Here is a 22,261-nt window from a genome sequence, read left to right on the forward strand (position 1 = left end):
CTTGCATGTCATGGTGCTAAAATCTTTCCACGTTTTCCCTAAAACCTCGCCACTTCTCCCTAAAATCTCTCCACTTCTCCCTAATCTTACCTGAGGGAGAAGTGACTTCTCCCTAAAAAGTTAGCCTAGCTTAAGCCCTGAGTGTGTCGGTTATTATGGCATATGAAGTGGAGATCAAAGCGGTATAGTTGCCCGAGATTGTCATGGCATTACGTCATGTTTTCGCGCCATGTGACACATCACTGTCTGATCGTACTTTCTCGATTCCTTAAATAATTATTGTTGAGAAGAAATCAATAAAAAAGTTTTTTCTTTATCTTTTTTTAAAAGCGAATGTGCAATATCCCGAATAAACTGACATGCAAATGTGTCGTGAACGATGATAGTGGATAGCCTACCTCTGTGACCTATTTGCCCTCAAGGAATTTACATTATTGTTTGAAAAGAATATCTAACAAAGTGTTGTGTCAAAAAATACATGTACTATGAGTAATTTAAAACTTATTAAAATCCGCAACAACATCATACTGCTTTATTTTAAAACCACATTTCTATTTATGTTCACGAGGTCACGTAACCTAATTCTGCCGTGCTAACAGAAATCTGTTTGCCAAAAATCGTTTTACTCCATGTATTTAAATTGCTGCTGCTTTTTCATTATTTAAGATTTTTAAATTGTGTTTTTTTGTACATTCTGGTCAAGAGTCTGAATTTTATTACCACAGTATGTACCGTTTATTTACTTTAAGAAAGAAGTAAATAATCAAGATCGCGCTGTTTGAAATTTTACAAAACATTATATGAAAATCTGATCGTTTTTAAAGAATTTTGCCTACATTCCTGTCGATATCTTATTAAAATTGTTATAGAACTCAAACTGTATTAGTTCTCAAGCGGTGTTGAAAATTTAAAGTGATTACATTGAAAAATGAATGCACCACGCGCGTTTATTGTGTCAAAAGTAACCGCGATGCAAATAAGATATTACGATAGGGCGCACGTGTTTGTGGAATGGAAAATTACCAACATGACGTTTTGATATTTTTACGATTCGCGGGTAAATTCCAGTCAATCCAGGTAATTTTGCCTGATGTATTAATTTCTCAATTTGGTAAAGTTACCACGTAAAAACCACCCGCCCGATCGGTGGAGTAGTCCATTCGTGCAAAGAGCTATAAAAATAATAATATACTTATTTGCAAAAATATGTGGCCCGATTTTACCGCTAAAAAAGTTTAGGGTTGGCGGTAAAAAAAATAGGGTAGGTCGGGCCACCGGAAACAAACAATTTTTTTTTACGCCTTAGTCATTTATAAATTTGTCTTATACTACTGGTTGGCGACCCAGAATTTCGGACGACCCAGAAAATCGAACAGTTGTGTAAACGCTTTAACTCTCAACAGCATCACGCATCTACAGTTGAATGTAAACGAGGTAAACAACACTAAAAATGTCTTTTCATCATTAAAACCGACTTAACGTGATTCTGCCAGACAGAAGGGATGAAAATTAGTATTTTCCTACTGTCCAATTTCTGGGTCCTGCAACACGCTGAAAATGTTAAATTTACGTACCCTCTTTCGGGCCTCAGTGACGTGTTCAGTTTATTTCTACATACAAACAAATTTGTGTTTAGCGACACCGAAGAACTGAGCTTGATTTAAGTATCATTTCATGGATCTTGAATTAAAAATGAAAATATGACAGATGAAAAGGTTGTAAAATTGTTCGAATCTGGGTCGGCAACCAGTACGATGATTATCACAAGTGAAAAATTCTGTGATCGCAAAATACTGCCACAGTTATTGAAAATGTGACTACAAAGATCTTTGGATTTGTGTTATTGTCTTTCATCTTATAAACCTTTTGGACGTAATTATGACCATTTTGCATCTTGTTTTCACATATTTTGCATTACTGGTATTGGTTTTATAGCTACTTCTAGCTATATATAGCTAGATTTAGCTATATAGCTAATTTGTGACTTTTCTGGGACCTGTTATACCCAAGTGGAAACTGGCAGGTACTCGAAAATGCAGCTCTCTGATTGGTCAATTAGTACCCCTTATGTACTGTTATGTCATGATAAAGTTGTGAATCGATTGTTGGTTGTACCGATGTAGATTCCTGGTTAGGTTTCAGTACGAGAATCGTTTCAGCATATAAACATGTCTGAGCTGGAATGTATGCCCTTTTCTCGTTATTCCGAGCCCCTAAGCCGGTTTTTCAGTGCTGGTCAGTAGAAGAATTAAGTTTCAAAAGAGTTTTTGCTATAGTTTGGTACTCCAACATCTAAACTTATAAAATCCCCATGAAGAAAAATTCTAAGGATTTTTGTAAATGAATAATCTAGGCTTTCACATGATGACCCTAACCCTCTGAAACAGCCGAATTCTTTCTCGTTAAAACTGAGACTTGCAGTAATTTGTACTAGCTCTGAAACATTAAGGCTTTTTTGAAAAAGTTCTTTGTTAAAATTAAGAACAGATATATTATTGTGTTAGTGGACAAAAAAGTTTTAAAATAAGTGCTTTCTGTTTTCTGTAAGAAGGTTATATATTACCCCAATGATTTTAGATAAGCAAATTTTGTGCCAAAATTTTCTGTTGTGTATATTTCTATTTTAATGCAAGTAATTCTATTTTCTTTTTACTTTTGTTTAACTGTCATATTATTTTTTACAACATACATAAAATTTAGAAACAGGAAATAGCTGCAAGTGCAAATTTTCCAAAGGCTCGGTTCAATGAGAAGGCTCGGAATTACGGAATTACGAGAAAGAGGCATATAATTTAGCTAACAAAAATGTTGTTTTTAAGACCTAATTTTAGTATAATTTCTCACTATAAATATGATTTTCGGCATATATATTGATTATTGAACCTCTAGAAAGCCCATATACGGGTCCTTCCAGTGTTCTTCGGGGTCCCAAGAAAAAAAACATCGCGGAAACTTATGACAAATTGATATTTTCTTTTCTTTTATTGTTTAAATTTTGTATACCTCTTGCTAACAGAATGTGTATCTTTTGCTGAAGATGTTGATCTATTGTTTTCTTTTGTTCTTGGTAAGCTCAGAGCTGGGTCAATGTTTTGCTCCGACATTTTCTACAGTTTGCTCGAATTTCAAACTTCCCAGGCTAAAATGAAAGGACCAATGAAATTCGTCTTTTCCGTGAACGTTAAATTCACTATATCGTGACGTTGACAATAATTTTCATATACTGTAATGAGGTTATTTCCCTTACTAAACTTTACACCATTTGCACAAGTGTTTGGGAGACCAAAATCCGATACAAGATACAATTTTGTCGCTCATATGTTAGTCAATTACTGTTAAAATCGATGCATGTGTGCGTAAGTCTTGTTACTGTTTTTTTGCATGTAATTTTATTGCGCAAATAACATAGGATACAATAGATTGTGCAGTTTTAGACAGTTGTTGTATGTCAATCATTGACAGGAAACGTCAAAACATGTACATGCACGATGTCACAGAAAAGTAGGACACTTTTACCTACTTACGCTCTTGTGACGTCAATAACATTGGAACCTTCATTCAAGTTCATTTAAATATGAACACATACAGAGATGTCAACAAATATCTGCTGTTTAAACATTAAGCAAATTATAGGTCTGAAGTGAAGAATTCAGGCGCATGAAGACAGCAGTTTGACATTTTATTAACATGCAAGATTTGCAGAAATCGTAAGAATAAGACAACATTTTCCATTCTGTTCTTGTTATTATCAAATGTCTAGTTCTTCTAGAACATTTTCTAGTGTGAACATTGTCCTATTTATTGACCTGTGTTGTACTACTTTTTGATAAATTATTATCCAATTGTATTTTCAGCTTTTTCTGCCAGTTATGCTGTTGCTTGAATAGGGTTTCAACCATTGGATTATTTTTGACATGTAGGTAATAATTTTAAAACTTAGTGACTTTAATTTTAGTTTATAAATCTCCCTGTTAAAATGTGTTTATAATTTGTATATATTAGTAACTACAGCGAACTTGCCCTTTAAGAACCAGTTTTTAATTCTTTATCAGTTTTCTTCGTCAAGTTTATATTTTAAATATAAATTTCATCTTAAATGCTGGACAGATATGTCACGATCAGAATAACGTAATCCGGGTCATACTCGCCTATTCCGAATCACCACAAATGACCTGAAATTGTTTTCTTGTTACTATCCACAACAACATAAAACTACCATCTTGAATCGAAAACTGAAATTATTTTATGTCAGGAATGGAAATAATCGCATTTAAAGCCAATTAAATGACTAAAATGGTTATCATGACATCCTTCTCTGGCATTATTGAAATATGTTGTTTTAAAACAGTCATGTGGGCGATCTTGTCCTTCGTGTTAATAAAATTGTCACATGGTATAATGATACATCCCCCTTTTTCTTTAACATCTGGCCATGGGTAAAAATAATAACATAAATTAATATTTTGGACACACTGAATCGGCATTTTTTTCTGCAATATTTAAACAACATGCAGCAGAACAGAACTGAAAATGTGTGATTCGGAATAGGCACAATGTAAAACATCTATATTTCCTCTTTAGGCATCTCAATGGTCAAGTTGTTTTTAATGTGGGATATATGACTGGAAAGAGCGTAAAATTTCCTTCTTTTTAATTTCCCTTTCGTTTCATTTCATTAAAAAACTAGAAGGCAAGCGCTCTTTGAATCTGACATTTTTGTTTACATTCGTCAGATTTCCACATAAGAAAAAATATAGCATTTGGACAGTGTTGCAGATATTAACTTGAACATTTACCAGCAATGAATTATTAGTTTAATGCATTAGATATAAAACCAAAACGTAGCTTACGGTTTTTCTTGACGTATGCGTGACGGCTGCTTAAAAGCATGGAAATGAGTCAGTTTACAGACTGGTTCAGAATAGGCGAGTTCAATGTACATGTCTTTCTGTTTATTACATATTATAGAAGTTTTACAAACATTTTACCTGCGATCATTTGCTGAACCAGAAAGAATATATCAGTTCTTAAGGTTAGAGAAAATTTTCTGTTGTTAAGAAAGTAAGCTAACAAAATTAAAAAAATATTACTTTGATGGCAGTGTCTACTATACCTATAAGGGGAAGTAGCAATGTGTTGGAGTTTGCATAAAACTTTGTCAGAATGTGTTTTTCTCTGTCTGTGAAATTTAGGTAAAATTTACTTTGTCAGACTTTTTGCATCTATAAATTTAGGTCATATTCAAAATTGGGTTGTCAGAGGTCATAAACTAGGTCATTAAGTCAAGTAATTTTTGGAAAAAAAAATGTATGAGGTATTGCCTTCACTTGATCGCTGTGGTCGGTGACGGCGTTGGTTAAAATTTTTGTTTAGGTGCAAGTTTTCTCAAAAACTATAAGAGCTGCAGCTTTGAAACTTTGCACTCTTGTTTATTATCGTTACATGACTATGTAGGACAAAAATCACAACTGTCATATGTATTTGTCAGAATTATTGCTTTTCTGTTACTTGGAAAATTTGATTTTCTTGGTGAAAATTTCTGTTTTGGTCCACCTTTTCTCAAAAAACTGTAAGAGCTACAGCAGCTTTGAAACTTTGCACACCTGTTTATCACCATAAGATGACTATGTAGGCCGAGAACCATAACTCTGTTATGCATTTTGTCAGAATTATAGGCCTTTTTGTACTAAGAAAATCAGTATTTCTTGGTTGTTTGTTTAAGTTCACTTTTTAGCTCACCTGAACTTTGCTCAGGATGAGCTGTTAGTGCAGGTGGATAGTCCGCATCATGCGTCAACATTTTTTACTTAAATATCTTCTCCTCTGAAACTACTGATCAGAATTAATCAAAATTGGTCAGTAGCATCCTGGCATGGACTTCTATCAAGTTTGTTCAGATGGTTCAACTTGGCCAGAGCTAAGAATAGAAAAAACTTTTTAAAAACTTGTTCTCATGAACCACTTGATGGATCTTCATCAAACTTGGTCTGTAGCATGATTGTAAGGTTCTCTCATAATTTTGTTCAAATGGGGGCACTTGGCCCCTAAAAAGGGGCCGCTAGAGCCAAAATTAGAACTACTTATACCTTCAAACAACTTCTTCTCATGAACTGCTTGATGGATGTTCATCAAACTTGGTCTGTAGCATCATGATATTAAGGTCATCTCCCAATTTTGTTCAAATGGAAGTGCTTGGCCCCTTCTAGAGGCCACTAGAGCCAAAACCAGAAATACCTTTAAACAACTTCTTAAGACTTAGGATTTTCATCAAACTTTGTCTCTAACATCATTATAAGGTCCTGTCCCAATTTTGTTCAAATTAGGGCACTTGGCCCCTTTAAGGGGCCGCAAGAGCCCAAACTAGAAATACCTTTAAACAATGTGTTCTCATGAAGTGCTTGATGAATCTTCGTCAAACTTGGTCTGTAGCATCATTATAAGGTCCTCTCTCAATTTTGTTCAAATAGGGGCACCCACTAGAGCCAAAACTAGAAATACCTTTAAATGACTTCTTCTCATGAACCGCTTGAAGAATTTTTATCAAACTTGGGTCTGTAGCATCATTATAAGGTCCTCTCCCAATTTTGTTCAAATGGTGGCTCTTGGCCCCTTTTTGGGCCACTAGAAGTAAAAATAGAAATGCCTCTGAAATACTTCTTATGAACTACTTGAATTTGCATCAGACTTGGTATGGAGGATCATTATAGGGTCCTTTCTCAAATTTGTTCAGATGGGGGCAGTTGGTCCCTTTTAGGGGTTGCTAGGGCTAAATGTAAAAATACCTTTTAATGACTACTTCTCATGAACCACTCAATGGATCTTCATCAAACCTGGTCTGTAGTGTCAGTATAAGATCCTCTCATAAATTTGTTTAATTTGGAATGTTTGGCCCCTTTTAGGGTCAGATGGTTAAAGTCCTCTTCAGGTCAGATCATAGAGGCCACATTTTCTACCTGATCTTCATGATACTTGGTCAGAATGTTTGTCTGTTTAATCTAGGTTTAAGTTGTAACTTGATTGCTTGGATGAGAAACTAGTTAACTAGGTCAAATCATTGAAAAAAAAGTTGGTTAATGATCTGTCTAACTTACATAAACCTGGTCACTATGAAATTACCTTTAACAATATCATAGAAATGTTCCTTTGTTGACCATATACCAAGTTTGTTCAGACCATGCCAGTGCCACAGGATGGGGTAGTAACTTTTAGTAATTCCTTTATGCATTTAGTTCATACTTTAGAAAATCTTCTTGTTAGAAAACACTGGCCCAGTTTCAAACTAATTTCACACAGATGTTTTCCATGTGTGACCCTCCACCAAAATTGTTCAAGCTATCTGTGAAACTCAGGTGAGCGATCTTTGGCCATCATGGTCTTCTTGTTTTTTGAAAAGGACAGAATCATCACAACTGTCACAGTGTGCATTAAACACATGCATTTTTCTGTGCTGAATTGTGTAAATTAAAGTAATACATGCTGGCAGTATGTGTTAAATCTTCTGGATGAGTGCCTGATGTGTATAATTTCTGTGGCATGCATCATTTGATCTTTTGTTGGTAAGAATATTTACAGCTGAAAAATTGGTGAATCTTGAATTTTCTGATATTTTAGGTCATTGATCAATCAGTTAAATGTAGACTTCTGACTTATATATGGAAAACTAATACAAATACGGATTTGACAAAGGTATACTAAATCCAAATTTCATAAACAATTTCTACATATTTTTTTAAAAAGTGTATGTAAACTTAAAATTAACATGTTTATGTGTGATAATATCACTGTGCATTATGTTTGAAATGGTAGACACAATTTCTACATATCTTTTTAAAGGTGGTCAATCACATTTAAACAACATTTAATGACATTTTTTACTTTTTGTATATTCTGGTAGAGAATTATTTAAGGAACAAAAAGACCGATTACATAGAGTTAGATTCCTATTTGAAATGTATATTTTATTATTTTTATAAAATTTTGTAATTACTCCCCTTTAATATGAAAGTATATAAAAAGCTGGGTATTTCTTTTTATTTCGATACAATGTCTAGTTTTACATTTGCATTTGATAGACATATCAACTATTGAACAATCTGAACCAAAATGCAAGTTTAAAAGCTGTGTGTAGCCTCTGAATTCATTTATTTCCAATCTATCTTGGTTGCACAACCAAGATAGGCAAAGGGAGGTAATAATAATTTTTCAAACTTGCGTTTCTAATGAATTCCATCTAAATACATAATTTTTAATGCACATATTTTACAAATATATTACAATATGTCTAATATTTATACATTTCCTTAGGCAAAGTATGTTTATCAAATTTATACTTATGATAAAATAACTCTATCTTGGTTGGGCAACCAGGATAGGAAAATGAAATTTTAAAAATACCTCCAGTGAAAATCTAATTTGTATTAAGTGTTTAGTGAACATAAATGAGTGTAAATGATCAGATGCTAAAGTTTCGAACAAATCCGTTACATGTCCAAAATCTGATTATCCACCTTTAAAAAGTTTATGTAAACTTGTAATATTACTATGCATTATGTTTGAAATAGTAGACACAATTTCTACATATCTTTTTAAAAAAGTGTATGTAAACTTAAAATTAACATGTTTATGTGTGATAATATTACTGTGCATTATGTTTGAAATAGTAGACACAATTTTGACATATCTTTTTAAAACGTTTATGTAAACATAATAAACATAAAATTAACATATTTATGTGTGATAATATTACTATGCATTATGTTTGAAATAGTAGACACACCTCAGTCCTGTATAACTTAAAGTACAAATGTGTACTACACTGAAAAATCTTGAAGTTTTTTGAACAACAACTGTTAGTGCTGGACATTTAATTATATGTAGCACCAGTTAACTTTTTATTTAGTCAAATTAAACTCAGTTGATGATGATTTTTTACATTTGAATCAAATATCTGAAGACAAAAATATTTTAGTGAAAGATTTTGGATATCTTTAACCTTTACCCTGCTAAATTTCTAAAATGGACTGGTCCATCATTCAATTTAAGCACTACCATTTATTATTTGAAAATTTACTGACTGAATAGCGAACAGTGCAGACCATGAATAACTTAATGTTCATAGTTAAATATTAATACAAAACAGTGATATTTCAACATTCTCCGAAGAGTATTAAGTCAACTATAAATAGTTAGAATTTTCAAAGACTGTCCTAACAGATAAGTTTTCTCAAGAAATAACATTTTTATTTGCAAAATATAAACATTTAGACAGAGCTCAAAGAGTTTGCATGAAACTGGATGACAAAAGGCTATCAAGTTCAAACAAAGTCAGAAAATAGTAGTTAAACTTCTTTGCAGGTCTATAAAATAAGACAAACAAGATTAAAGCATTAAATGAATTGCATATTTTCTCTTAAGTCCGCTGACATCAAGTCACCTGCTCGGCTGCATCTCACCGATGGGGGTTCCAAATCCTGCTAAGGGTGTAGAATTTTCATGTGAGGAACATCCAGCTGACTTATGGAAGGTCAGTGGTTCTACCTAGGTGTCTGCCCATACGTAAAAAACAATACCAGGCGCGTCACCTAGAAACACTCACTGTATGACCTAAATTTGTCTTGGTCACAAGTTGGTGTGAGTCAAATCCCAACAAAAATGAAAAAAAATATCCACTGTTCACAAGGTATATTGTCGTACCTTCCTGTTTCATTATATATATAGACTATTTTATCTAACTAATGCAGTTCTCCTTTTTGTTCTCATTTACTAATATACTGGTATAATTATAGCTTTCTAACCCAAAGACATGTTTAAAAACCTGCTCCAGCCCTACCTAAGTTTAACCTTAAATTGTTGCTGAAAAAGCATGAAAATCCTGACTATGAACAGTGACGACTGCCAAAATAGAGTCTACCGGTATTTTATATAAAATTCTATATAAAATACCTGTGGTTTTGCGTGCTAAAGTGTGGCGCATGGCCGTTAACTGTTACTTATTGTAATAATGGGTTGCATACACACAACAGAATTTGAATAGCCGCGGAGCAGGGCTTTAACCTTTCCCCTGCTAAATTTCTAAAATGGACTGTTCAGTCAGTACCATTTATGATTAAAAGGGGTGTTCACTTAAATTTACTGACTGAACAGCGAACAGTGCAGCATGGATGTGCAGGCTGATCTTGGTCTGCACAGATCGCAAAGGCAGAATCACTTGCCACCAGCAAGTGAAATAAAGTTATAATCACAGTATACATTGTGTGAAAAAACTGTGTCAGTTATTCTTGTTTGATGATATCAAGGGGTATTTTGATGTTGAATTGATTATCCCAGATGTACATTTAACCGTGACTTGACATAAAATTTTTGACATAAAATGTTCATTAACTGTATGTGCAATATAACTAGAGATGTATCATTTAGATTAAGTATACTGGTTCAATATCTGAGCATACTGACAAACTATAAATACTAACAGACTGTATAATGAATATTCCAGGAATATTTGATTAAAATTTCATAGTGCATATTATGTGTAAAAGGTTTGTAGTTTCTAATAATGTACATGTTGAACTTTTGTTACACATAAAATCTGATACAGAGTTACATACATATATACAGGTATATTAAAACATGGAAAATGTAAACAAATCAGTATTTCTAAAATGTATGATCACACTTTCTGGCCCCCAGGAACTATTTACTGTTGTTTTGCTGATTTTTTTTATAACTGTATTACAAAGAAAGAATTTTGGCCCCTTTATTATTAGACCTCAGGTAAATTTATTTTAGTATGAACTTACATAAACTTAGATATGATGTTGAAAATTCATAAACCAACACAGTTTTGTCAAAACATGTTCCGCTTTAATAAGCTTCTTCAGTTGACAATAACATACACAATGATACATGAAATACGGAAATGATGTCGATGCGCCAAATGGACGTCAACGTTTAGACGCCACAAATGGCTGATAAAAGTGCTTCATGAAATAATACGTCTATGTATGTTAAATAATATACATTATTATACAATTTTTCATTGTAATAGTTGTAGAGGTTATAATTTAGATAATACACATAAACTCATCATTAATTAACTGGATCAAATGATACATAAACTTAGATAAAATTGCAGTTGTATTCTTTTTTTATTAACCTGGATCATATGTCTTATTTTGATATGTAATAGTTTTGTTTCGAACAACAAGCTGTCATGGTAAGAAGATTAAATTCTCCGGGTCAGATTTCAGGAAGCTCAGTTCTATTTAAACTTTTTCAGAAGTACAGTCACATACAGTAGCTTTGTACCATTCTGTTTTATGCACCTTTTGAAGAAGCAGGGCTATATTGCTTTGCACCTGTTAGTCGCGCCAGTCGATAGGTTAGTCCATCTGTAGGTAGCTTTAATGGTTTGTGCACAATAACTTGAGAACCACTTGACCTGGAACAAACTTGTTAGCATGATTGGGATTATGAAAGGGATAACCCTTACTGTTTTGGGGGTCATTAGGTCAAAGGCTAGGTCGCAGGGACCTGAAACTTGAAAACAGTTTCTGCTCAATAACTTGAGAACCACTTGACCTGGAACCTTTAAACTTGATATCATGATTGGGCTTATGAAATAGATGACCTCTGTTGTTTTGGGTCAAGGTCTCAGGGACCTGCACCTTAAAAAGGCTTTCTGCTAAATAATTTGAGAACAACTTGACACAGTATCTTGCAAGTTGATAGCATGATTGGGCTTATGAAGTAGATGAACCATAATATTTTAGGGGTTAGTAGGTCAAGGCCATAGTGATCACAGGACTGAAAATGGCACAGCTTATCTTGGAGGGCTGGGGCATACATGTTTTACAAACAGCTCTTGTTATATTGAGAGATGTTAGTTTTGTCTTTTTACAGAGTGAAAGTGTACTTGATGTGAAAATAAAGTCTTCGTAAAACATGTCAGCAACAGCTCTAGAACTTTGGGGTGTGACAATAACCAAGGATACAGCAGATCAGATCATAGAAAAGGCCAAGCAATGGGCTCTTCTCCATGGTAAGAATATAATGTTTAAACATCTTTAATTTTATGTTTATGACTTGTTCCGCCCATCTGAAAACCATTTTTATGTTGCATGTACCTAAATATTATGCCCTGTGTATTCTTTGTATGTTTCACAGAGCTACCACAAATAGCTAAACCCATATAAAGGCACTGACCTCCAGATTTAGTTAAAAATAATCTTTATCTCAAATTGAGGTTTGGTCACATTATGAACATTAGAATATGAGTTTTTGTTTTTAAAATATTATAAAAATTCCAAATCAAGAAAAAAAGTTGACCTCGACTGGAATCGAACCCCTGACCACCACAACAATAAAGACATTTTCTGTCTTTGCAACCAATAGAGCTATAGCGGAATGAGTGAATTATGACTTCAAAATAAAAATATTCATAATTGAGACAGTTTACCCGGAGTAAAAGCATACAAACGCTTTTCAATTTTCATCGTAAAAACAGCAAATTCTCATGTGTTTCGGTAACATATAGTTTGTCAGTAATTAAGTTTTAAAGCCTAAACAAATATAGCTTTTCTTTCCAGATATCTAGAAAAAAAATTGTGTTGTCGAATGATCTGGAGGCCAGTCCCTTTAAAAAATACTTACCTTCTTAGCTCATCTGATTTTTTGAAAAAAAATGATGAGTTATTGTCATCACTTGAGCAGTTGTCAGCGTCGGTGTCGGCGTCTGCGTCGGCGTTGCCTGGTTAAATTTTATGTTTAGGTCAGCTTTTCTCCTAAACTATCAAAGCTATTGCTTTGAAACTTGGAATACTTGTTCACCATCATAAGCTGACCCTGTATAGCAAGAAACATAACTCCATCTTGCTTTTTGCAAGATTTATGGCCCCTTTTGTACTTAGAATATATCAGTTTTCTTGGTTAAGTTTTATGTTTAGGTCAGCTTTTATCCTAAACTATCAAAGCTATTCCTTTAAAACTTGCAACACTTGTTCACCATCATAAGCTGACCCTGTACAGCAAGAAACATAACTCCATCCTGCTTTTTGCAAATTTTATGGCCCCTTTTGGACTTAGAAAATATCAGATTTCTTGGTTAAGTTTTAGGTTTAGGTGAACTTTTTCTCTTGAACTATCAAAGCTATTGCTTTGAAACTTGCAACACTTGTTCACCATCATAAGCTGACCCTGTACAGCAAGCAACATAACTCCATCCTGCTTTTTGCAATAATTATTGCCCCTTTTGAACTTAGAAAATCATTTTCTTGGTTGAGTATTACGTTTAAGTATACTTTTCTCATAAACTATCAAAGCTATTGCTTTAAAACTTGCAACAGTTTTTCACCATCATAAGTGGACACTGCACATCAAGAAACATAACTCTATCCTGCTTTTTGCAAGAATGATGGCCCTTTTTAGACTTAGAAAATCATGGGTAGGACAATATTTCTATTATACAAAAAAAATCAGATGAGCGTCAGCACCCGCAAGGCGGTGCTCTTGTTTTGAAGAATTGTCCTTAAAGTCTTCTGTGAGAGATTTCTCTTGCCGGATTTTGAGAACACAAGATCACATAAAATCACCATACTGCCTTGGTATTACTACTCATATAAAAATCAGGTTTTTCTTCATCAAGTATGACTTTCTGTCTAATTTTCCTATAAATGTCAAAAAAACATCAACAATGAAAGTCAAACCAAGAACTAGCCATAATTTAGACCTGTGTGGCCGACCCAAGTGAAAAATTAGTGTTCAGTAACCTGTATGCCATAATTATGTGATATGTGACCAAAGGGCTCCTGTGCTGGTTCTTTTAAAACTGTTAGGCATTTACATTAATATTTATGGATTATACTGCCCATCATCTTTTTATCATGGATTATGCAACCCATCTGAAAACCATTTTTTGCTCGACTATTCAAAGAATAGTAGAGCTATTGGACTCGCCGATGCGTCGGCATCTGCATCCGCGTCCCGATTTGGTCAAGTTTTTGTATGTAAGCTGGTATCTCAGTAACCACTTGTGGGAATGGATTGAAACTTCACACACTTATTCACTGTGATAAACTGACTTACATTGCACAGGTTCCATAACTCTGTTTTGCTTTTTTACTTGTTCACTATCATCATCTGACATGCAATAAGCAGGTCCCATAACTCTACTTTGCATTTTTACAAAATTATGCCCCTTTTTTCACTTAGCAGTTTTTGGTTAAGTTTTTGTATGTAAGCTGGTATCTCAGTATCCACAAATGGGAATGGATTGAAACTTCACACACTTGTTCACTGTCATGATCTGACATGCACTGTGCAGGTATGTAAGCTGGTATCTCAGTATCCACTGATGGGAAAGGGTTGAAACTTCACACATATGTTCACTGTCATGATATGACATACAATGCAAAGGTTCAATAATTCTACTTTACAAAATTATGCCCCTTTTTCAACTAAGCAGTTTTTGCTTAAATTCTTATATGTAAGCTGGTTTCTCAGTACCCACTAATGGGAATGGATTGAAACTTCACACACATTTCCACTGTCATTAGCTGATAAGCACTGTGCAGGTTTCATAACTCTGTTTCCCATTTTTACAAAATTATGCCCCTTTTTTGACTTTTGTATTCATTCATTGACAAGGCTGTTGAATAGTCGAGCATTGCTGTCCTCCGATAGCTCTTGTTTACATTAACATTTATGGGTTGTGATGTCCATCTAAAAATAATTACATACACATCCTTGGATGCTGATTACCAATAAACCTGACTGTTAATTTGAATAAAAAATGAATCGCTGGTAACAGTATTTTTAAAACCATCTAAAATTAAGAAAAAAAAGATGCCTGCATTGGGTATCAAACCCAGTACCGCCAAGGAGGAATATTATACATCACATTAATTATATAGATATTTAGAATTAAGGCAGTTAACCTTGACTAAAGCATTGCAAATGCTTTTTCGATTTTCATTCTAAAAATTAGTAAAAACAACTAATTCTCATGTGTTTCTATAACAAATTAAATTTCAAAGCTTTTTTAAGAAATATAGCATTATTTTCCTGATGCCTAAATTTTTTTTCCACCTTTTTTGTTGTTGTACAATCTGGAGGCCAGTGGCTAAATGTTTTAACTGAAGAAGTAAAACCCTTCTAGATGAAACATTGTTCTTAAATATATCATTTACTTATAATTTTTGAGTAAATGTCTCTCATATTGAGGTTTCATGATATTTTCAGACAAAAAAACTTATACAGTACATTTTGGTTTACGTATTACATATATTCTGAATCAAGTATAATGTTGGGAGTCAGTCTGTGCTAAAGAAAGTTTAGAAAGCAGACAAATATGGTAGAATTTTTTTTTCAGGTGTACAAATGAAGCCCCAGCATGACCATTGTTCGACATGCCAATGTGAGTATGCCCCAATCACATTGTTCCCCAGCCCCCTGCCAGTAACCACTCTCCAAGAAGCTAAATCCATGCAGAAACATTACAATCTTCTGATGCACAGAGTGGCTCATGATCCAGATTTTCTAGAGCAATGTTTCAAGAAGTAAGTTGGATTTTTAACCAGGTTTTCAACGAAAACCTGAGTTATTAGATTGGGGTAGATGTCGGTCGGGCGGGCGGGCGGCGGCGGCGTCAAACTGGTGTTTCCGGTCAATAACTTTGTTTCGGTAAAGATATTTAAATAAAACTTGGTATGTATGTAGCTTATATCAAGACAAAGGCTGGGATTGATTTTGGGGTTTCTGGGGTCAAGGTCAAGGTCACTGTTACTTAAAATAGAAAAAGGGTTTCCGGTCAATAACTTTTGTTTCGGTAAAGATATTTGAATAAAACTTGGTATGTATGTAGCTTATATAAAGACAAAGGCTGGGATTGATTTTGGGGTTTCTGGGGTCAAGGTCAAGGTCACTGTTACTTAAAATAGAAAAAGGGTTTCCGGTCAATAACTTAACTTAGGAATGAGCTATCATGAGGAAACTTGGTGTATAGAAAACTTATATAAAGTTGTAGCTTGGGATTGATTTTGGGGTTTCTGGGATAAAGGTCAAGGTCATTTTTACAAAAAATAGGGTTAGGGTTTGGGGTTAGGGGGGTTAGCTATTTTTAACATCCCATGGGGGGTTTTTGATGAAAGTTGGAAAAAAAACAATTGTTCACCTTTTCAGGGAAAAGGGAGTGTAATGCCGAAAAACCCGGGGGCCCCTAGGTCTAAGGCCCAACCCCCCCAAATTTAGAGGCCCCAAAGGTTTATAAAAAATGAAAATTTTTGTCCGGGGTATTTTTTTCTGCTTTAGGGGGATTTTCCATTTGGGCACAATTATACCCCCATATGGCCCAAATTTGCCCTTGGCAAGTCCCTTTTTTAGAATTACTTCCCCTTTGGGTTTTAAATATAAATTTTTTTATATTGTAATTTTTAATTACTAGCGTGGGGAAAAATGGGGGGACCCCTTTTTAATAAAAGGGCATTTTACTTAAAAAATTTCAGGTGTTTTTTGGCCCCAATTTTCCCCAAACCGGAAAGGGGGTTTTGGTGGCCCTTTTTTAAAAAATTTTTTTTTTTTGATTTTTTTTTTTTTTTTTTTTTAAAGTTTAAAAACCTCCCTTAGTTGTTACTAAAATAATTAAGGTAACTTTTTTAAATTGACCTTTGGGGGAAAAACCCCAAGCCCATTTTTCTGGGGGACAAATGTTTTTATTTCAAATTTTTGGGGTTGTATTTTAAGGTATCTTCCCGGGAAAGGAGTTTTTTGGGGATTTAAAAAAACAAAAAAAAAATTAAAATGTTTACAAAAAAACCCAAAAAAAATGAAAAATACAGGTGCAGAGTAAAAAAATTTTGCTGGGGGAGGGGGTTTAATTGGGGAAAATTTGGGAAAATTTGTTTTTTATGAAAGTGTTAAAAAAAACCTGGTTTTGTGGCTTTTGCCGGGGTTTTTGTTTTTTATCCCAAGGGGAAATTTCAGAAAAGGGGTTACCTTGTTTTTATCTGAAAAAAAGGGTTTTTTGGTTTGTTTGTTTGTTTGTTGTCCCAATTACTGTTGAAAAATTTTTTAGGGTAGTAATTATGGGGGGACTTTGACTTTTTAAATTGGTTGGGGAAAAATTTTGGTCCCATCTGGGCATTTTTGGCCCCCCGGAGTATTTTCTTTACTATCGCGGGGCCCTCTAACTGATTGGGGGGGGAAGGGCAGGGGGTTTATTTGGAGATCAAAAAACCCCCCAAATCAAAAAATTAAAACTGTCGTTTCCCCAAGAAAAAGTCTAATGGACCCCCCAATTAAAGGGGGGAAGCCCACAAAATGCAGAAATTCAGAATTTAAACTTCCAAAATGAAATGCTTTACTTGCTACATTTTTGTTTTATTAGGAAAAAAAAACTCCCAAATCCAAAATTTTTCACCTATCTGAGACATTTTTTTGGGGAAAAATTTTAAAAGGATTTCTTTAATATCAGTGTTTTTTTTCAGGTTATAAAGGGGGAGGATTTTTCAAAGATTTTTATAGGGAATGTAAAAGAGGAAGGGGGGGAGAAAAATTACTAGGTTTTTTCTTTGTCATTGGTATGTATTTGGGTCATAAATCAGAAAAATTTTTAAAGATGTTTTGAAAAAAAATGTTTTAAATTTCCCAGAAAAAATCATAAAAATTGGGGAAAAAAAAACTTTTGATTTTTAGTTTTTTACATGTTAGGGGGAAAGGGTTGGGGAAAAACATTGGGGGGGGCCCCCTAGGGCTGGGATTTCTTTTTTATGAGACCCTTTTTTAAAAGGGCAGACAATTTTTTTCAATCCCAGAGACCTATTTACTTTTTCCCATATTTTTTTCTTAGTGTTTGGTTTTTCCCAATACCCAAAATTTTGAAAAAAAATTCTATTTTTGGGGGGAAAAATTTCGCTCATCTCATTTTAAAGGGGATTTGTGAACCCCTTTAATCTTGTTTTTTTATTTAGTACGGGAATTGAAATTGGGGTTGGGAAATAAACTGTCATTTTAACTGTGGGGGAAAAGGAAAACTAGTAGCCCCTTTTTAGAGTAACCCGAATAATTTGGGGCAGGTAGGGGGCCCCCAAATAGAACCTTTAAATTTAATCTTCCCCCAATTTGGGACGGGGTTAGCTCCCTCATAGGGAAAGGGACTTGGGGCCCTGAAGTAGGTGGGGAAGAGCAAGCCGTTTAAATTTCACTGGGTCTTAACCCCCTTGGTCATAAACAAGCTTTTAAAATTGAAACAAACTTTTTTTTTAAACGTCAAAGGGTTATTTTAAAATTTAAAAAGCCCTTTCATTCCCTGAAGAGTTGTTAGTTTTTTAAATTTTGTGCATAAAAAAAAATCACCGTTTTTACAAAAATTAACGGGTTTAAAAATTTAGGTTTTGAAAGTAAACTTTTGGGCCGTTAGAATGGGGACATTTTTCGAAAAATCTGGATATTTTGCTATTTTTTATTTTTAAAAACTTGCTTTTGCCCAATTTTGTTTCGGGAGTTCAAAATTTATTTGGGATTTTAAAATTTTGAGTGAAATCTTTCAAAAATTATTGAGGGCTATTGTTTTTTTTTTTTTTTCATAAAAACCCCCCCCCCAAAAAGTTGGGATTGTTTCGTAATGTTTTACATGAGGGAAAGTGGGCCCAGTGTTGTAAAACCCAACGTGGACTGCCACCAGTCTAGTCTAAAAAGTTGAGTTCAATAAAATAGCATTATTTTTGTGGTCGTTTCGCAAGGTGGGGGGTTTTAAAACCCCGGGGGTAACAATACTCAATACATATCTAGTTTTTTATCTCCCAAATCTCCCAACTTTGGGGTTTTCACAGGTGATACTATAAAAAATTAGTTTTTCAGAGCTGTTTTTTTAAAGTGGGGAGTGTTCACAGGAAAAAAAGCAAATCAATTCAGATCTAGCTTTTCTGGTTATATCATTGCTTTTTGGGGGTGTTCGTGGGGGTAAAAACTATAGAATCTAGTTTTGGGGGCCCAATTTTCTAGTGGGTGTTAACGGGGGTAAACTAGGGAAAATTAGCTTTGCTTGCATCTTCGGGGAATTTTGGGTTTTTTAAGGGGTTCAAAAAAAATATAAAATCAGTTTTGCGTCTATTTTTCGGGAAGGGGGGGGTTAAAAGGGTTAAAAACTATAGAATTTAGCTTTGTCGTCTATTTCGGGAAAAAGGGGAAAGGGGTTCCAAAGGAAAAACAACATAGAATCTAGTTTTTGCCGTTATTTCGGGAAATGGGAAAGTGTTAACGGAAAAACCCCATAGAATCTAGTTTCCCTTCGTCATCTTTGGAATGTGGAGGTTCACAGGAAAACAACATAAAAATCTAGTTTTGCTCTTTCTATTTTTGGAATGTGGAGGTTCACGGGTTTAAAAAACTATGGGAATTTAAAACTTTGTTTTTGTCAAATTTTTCGGGAAATTTTGAGTTTTTAAACTTGGTCTAGCTTTTGGCTGGGTCAATCTTCGGAATTTGGAGTGTTCACAATTTAACAACTATAAAAATAGTTTTGCCGTCTATTTTGGGGGAAATGTGGGGGTTACGGGTTTAAAACCTATAGAATCTAGCTTTGCTGGGCCCCCCAATTTTTCTGGAATTTGGAGTGTTAAAACAGGTTCCCCAAAATAGAATTATTTTGGGGCTCGCTATCTTCGGGGAATTTGTGGAGTGTTTCACAGGTAACCACTAAAAATCTAGTTTTGGGCTGTCAATCTTCTGGAATGGGAGTGTTCAAAGGTTACAAATACAGAAGCTAGTTTTTTAGTACATGTCACAAAGTGACAAGGGACCCTATGGATTGCGCACCCGTCCTTTGTCGTGCGTAGTGCATGCGTGGGGTAAATTTTTGCTGAAAACCACCAAAGAGGTAAACATTTTTCAGGGGGGATCTTTATAAAATTTGGTTTCAAAATTTTTAAATTTGATTGATATTAGGAAAAGGTCAAAAAAAACTGGGTCAATTGCGTTTCAAAAGTTAGGTAAAGTGGGTTTCAAAAACAAAAAAAACCCTTTTGTGACCCCTCTAGAGGCCATATTTTTCAACGGATCTTATAAAAGGTTATTCAAAATGTTAAATTTGATGAAAATTAGGGAAAAGTTTAAAAACGGGGTAAAGTCCGTAAAAAAACCTAGGTTTCGGTTAAAAAATTTACAAAAAATTTTGACCTCTCTAGGGGCCCAAAATTTTTCATGGGATCTGTATGAAAGTTGGTCAGAATGTTCATCTTGATGATATTAGGTCAAGTTCGAAATGGGTCAAACTGTGGTAAAAAAATAGGTCAGGGGGTTCAAAAAAATGGGAAAAAACTTGGGGGCCCTTTCTAGGGGCCCAAATTGTGAATGGATCTTCATAAAAATTGGTCGGGAATGTTCATTTTTGAGGAATTAGGCCCATTTTCGAAACCGGGGGTCACATGCCTTAAATAACTAGGACAGTAGGTCAAATTCAAAAAAAATTGTGCCCTTTCTCTGAGGCCATTTTTTCAGGGATCGTAGAAAGTTGGTCTGAATTTTCCATCTTGATATTTAGGTAAAGGTTCCCAAAAACTGGAAAAACTGCGAAAAAAAAAAATAGGTCAGTAGGCTAAAAAAAAAAAAAACCTTGTGCCTTCTAGAGGCCATCCCTTTTAAAGGGTTTCTTAAAAAATAAGTCAAAAGGGTTTCCCCTTGTGATTTTAGGTCAAGTTAAAACTTGGCACAGTTTTTAAAAAATAGGTCGGGTAGGTTAAAAAAAAAAAAAAAAACCTTTTTACCCTTTTGGGGAAATATTTTAGGGGTTTCTGTATGAAAGTTGGTCTGAATGTTAATTTGTGATATCTGGGTTTCATTTTTAAAAACCGGGGTTTAAAAATGAAATTAAAAAAATAGGCCCTTTTAGGTCTAAAAGTAAAAAAAACCTTGGGCCCAATTTAGAGGCCTTTAATTTGAATGGATTTCAGGGAAAATTGGTCAAAATTTTTCCCCCTTTGGGGTTTTTGATATCTAGGTCATTTTTCAAAAACTGGGTTTCACGTCCCCTTTCAATAACTGGGGTTCAGAAAGGCCCAAATAAAAAAAAACCTTTTTGACCTTTCTAGAGCCAAATTTTTCAATGGATCTTCATGAAAATTTGGTTAAAAATTTTTTACTTGAGGGATTTTCTGGGAAAAAGTTTCCCAAACTGGGTTTACATGGGAAAAAAAAACTGGGGTCACAATGTCAAAAATAGAAAAAAACGACGAAACTGGGGTTTAAAAAGGGGAAAAAAAGGGTTAAGGGAGACAGGTGGCGATTCAGGACCATATGGTCCTTTGTTTTTTTTTGGCCCCTTTTCTGCAATGTGAAGTTTTCACAGGCACAAAACTGAAGAAGCTAGTTTTGTGGGTTTTTGTTTTCCCCAATTTTAAAAACCTTTGTTTTTAAAAAACAAAAAAATCCAGTTTTTGGGGTTATTTTTTGCAATGTTTAGGGGGAACTGTTTATAGCATTGTATTAAGGGTTTTGCCCTTTTGTGGGGGGAAAGTGTTAACAGGAAAAACGCTATGGGAAACCCCCGGTTTAATGGTCTGTCCTTTGGGATGTGGGGGTTTTCACAGGGTTAACTGTTTAAAGAAATACGGTTAAGGTCTGTCCTTTGGGGATGGGGAAGTTTTTAAACGGGTTTAAGGTAATTTCCAAAAGAAAAATGTGTTAAGGGTTTTTCCTTTGTGTGGGAGTGTTCACAGGAAGCTTAGCATTTTGTGTTAATGGTCTGTTTTTTGTATTGGGAGTGTTAACAGGAAAAGCTATAGCAGGGTTTTTGGTTTTAAGGGTTTCTGTCCTTTGTGTGTGGAGGGGTTCCAGCTAACGTTATAGAAATTTAGTTTTTAAGGGTTTTGCCCCTTTGTGAGGGGGAGTTTTTCACAGGTAACTGCTATAGCTCCCGTGTAAGGTCTTTTCCTTTGTGATGTGGAGTGTTCACATGTAACTGCTATAGCAATACGTGTTAATGGTCTGCCCTTTTGTATGGGGGATGTTCACAGGTAATTTGCTATGCAAACGTTTGTTTAAGGGTTCTCCTCCTCTTCAGTTTTGCGGGGAACGGTTTTTAGTATCTAGAAAATTTTCTTAGAAAAACCTTTTTAAAACACCCCCGATACGGCAATTTTCCCTGTTTTTCATAAAAACTTTTTTTTTTTGGGTTTTACAAAATTTTTTGGGGGTTAAACCCCTTATCAGGCGGGAAACACGTGATTCTCCCCTTTGCGACAGGAAAGATTTGATCGCCACCCTTCCCCGTGCA

The 22,261-nt window shown here is 34.5% G+C and overlaps 2 protein-coding genes across 2 annotated transcripts in view; one reads left to right on the forward strand and one right to left on the reverse strand.

The window, feature by feature from the left end:
- LOC123549424 (ubiquitin-conjugating enzyme E2 C-like) overlaps positions 1 to 3,163 on the reverse strand; it is a 35,145-nt gene extending 31,982 nt beyond the window's left edge. The window contains exon 1 of the mRNA XM_045337521.2: positions 3,004 to 3,163. Within this exon, the coding sequence (XP_045193456.1) occupies positions 3,004 to 3,104 (101 nt within the window). The 5' untranslated portion in view covers positions 3,105 to 3,163. The remainder of the gene's footprint in view (positions 1 to 3,003) is intronic.
- Positions 3,164 to 3,238: 75 nt separating this feature from the next.
- LOC123549423 (glutathione synthetase-like) overlaps positions 3,239 to 22,261 on the forward strand; it is a 42,013-nt gene continuing 22,990 nt past the window's right edge. The window contains exons 1-5 of the mRNA XM_053546705.1: positions 3,239 to 3,356; positions 3,855 to 3,916; positions 11,899 to 12,037; positions 15,365 to 15,551; positions 17,066 to 17,069. Of these exons, the coding sequence (XP_053402680.1) occupies positions 11,941 to 12,037; positions 15,365 to 15,551; positions 17,066 to 17,069 (288 nt within the window). The 5' untranslated portion in view covers positions 3,239 to 3,356; positions 3,855 to 3,916; positions 11,899 to 11,940. The remainder of the gene's footprint in view (positions 3,357 to 3,854; positions 3,917 to 11,898; positions 12,038 to 15,364; positions 15,552 to 17,065; positions 17,070 to 22,261) is intronic.

Source organism: Mercenaria mercenaria, chromosome 6 (genome assembly GCF_021730395.1).
Source record: "Mercenaria mercenaria strain notata chromosome 6, MADL_Memer_1, whole genome shotgun sequence".
Classification (NCBI taxonomy): Eukaryota; Metazoa; Mollusca; class Bivalvia; order Venerida; family Veneridae; genus Mercenaria; species Mercenaria mercenaria.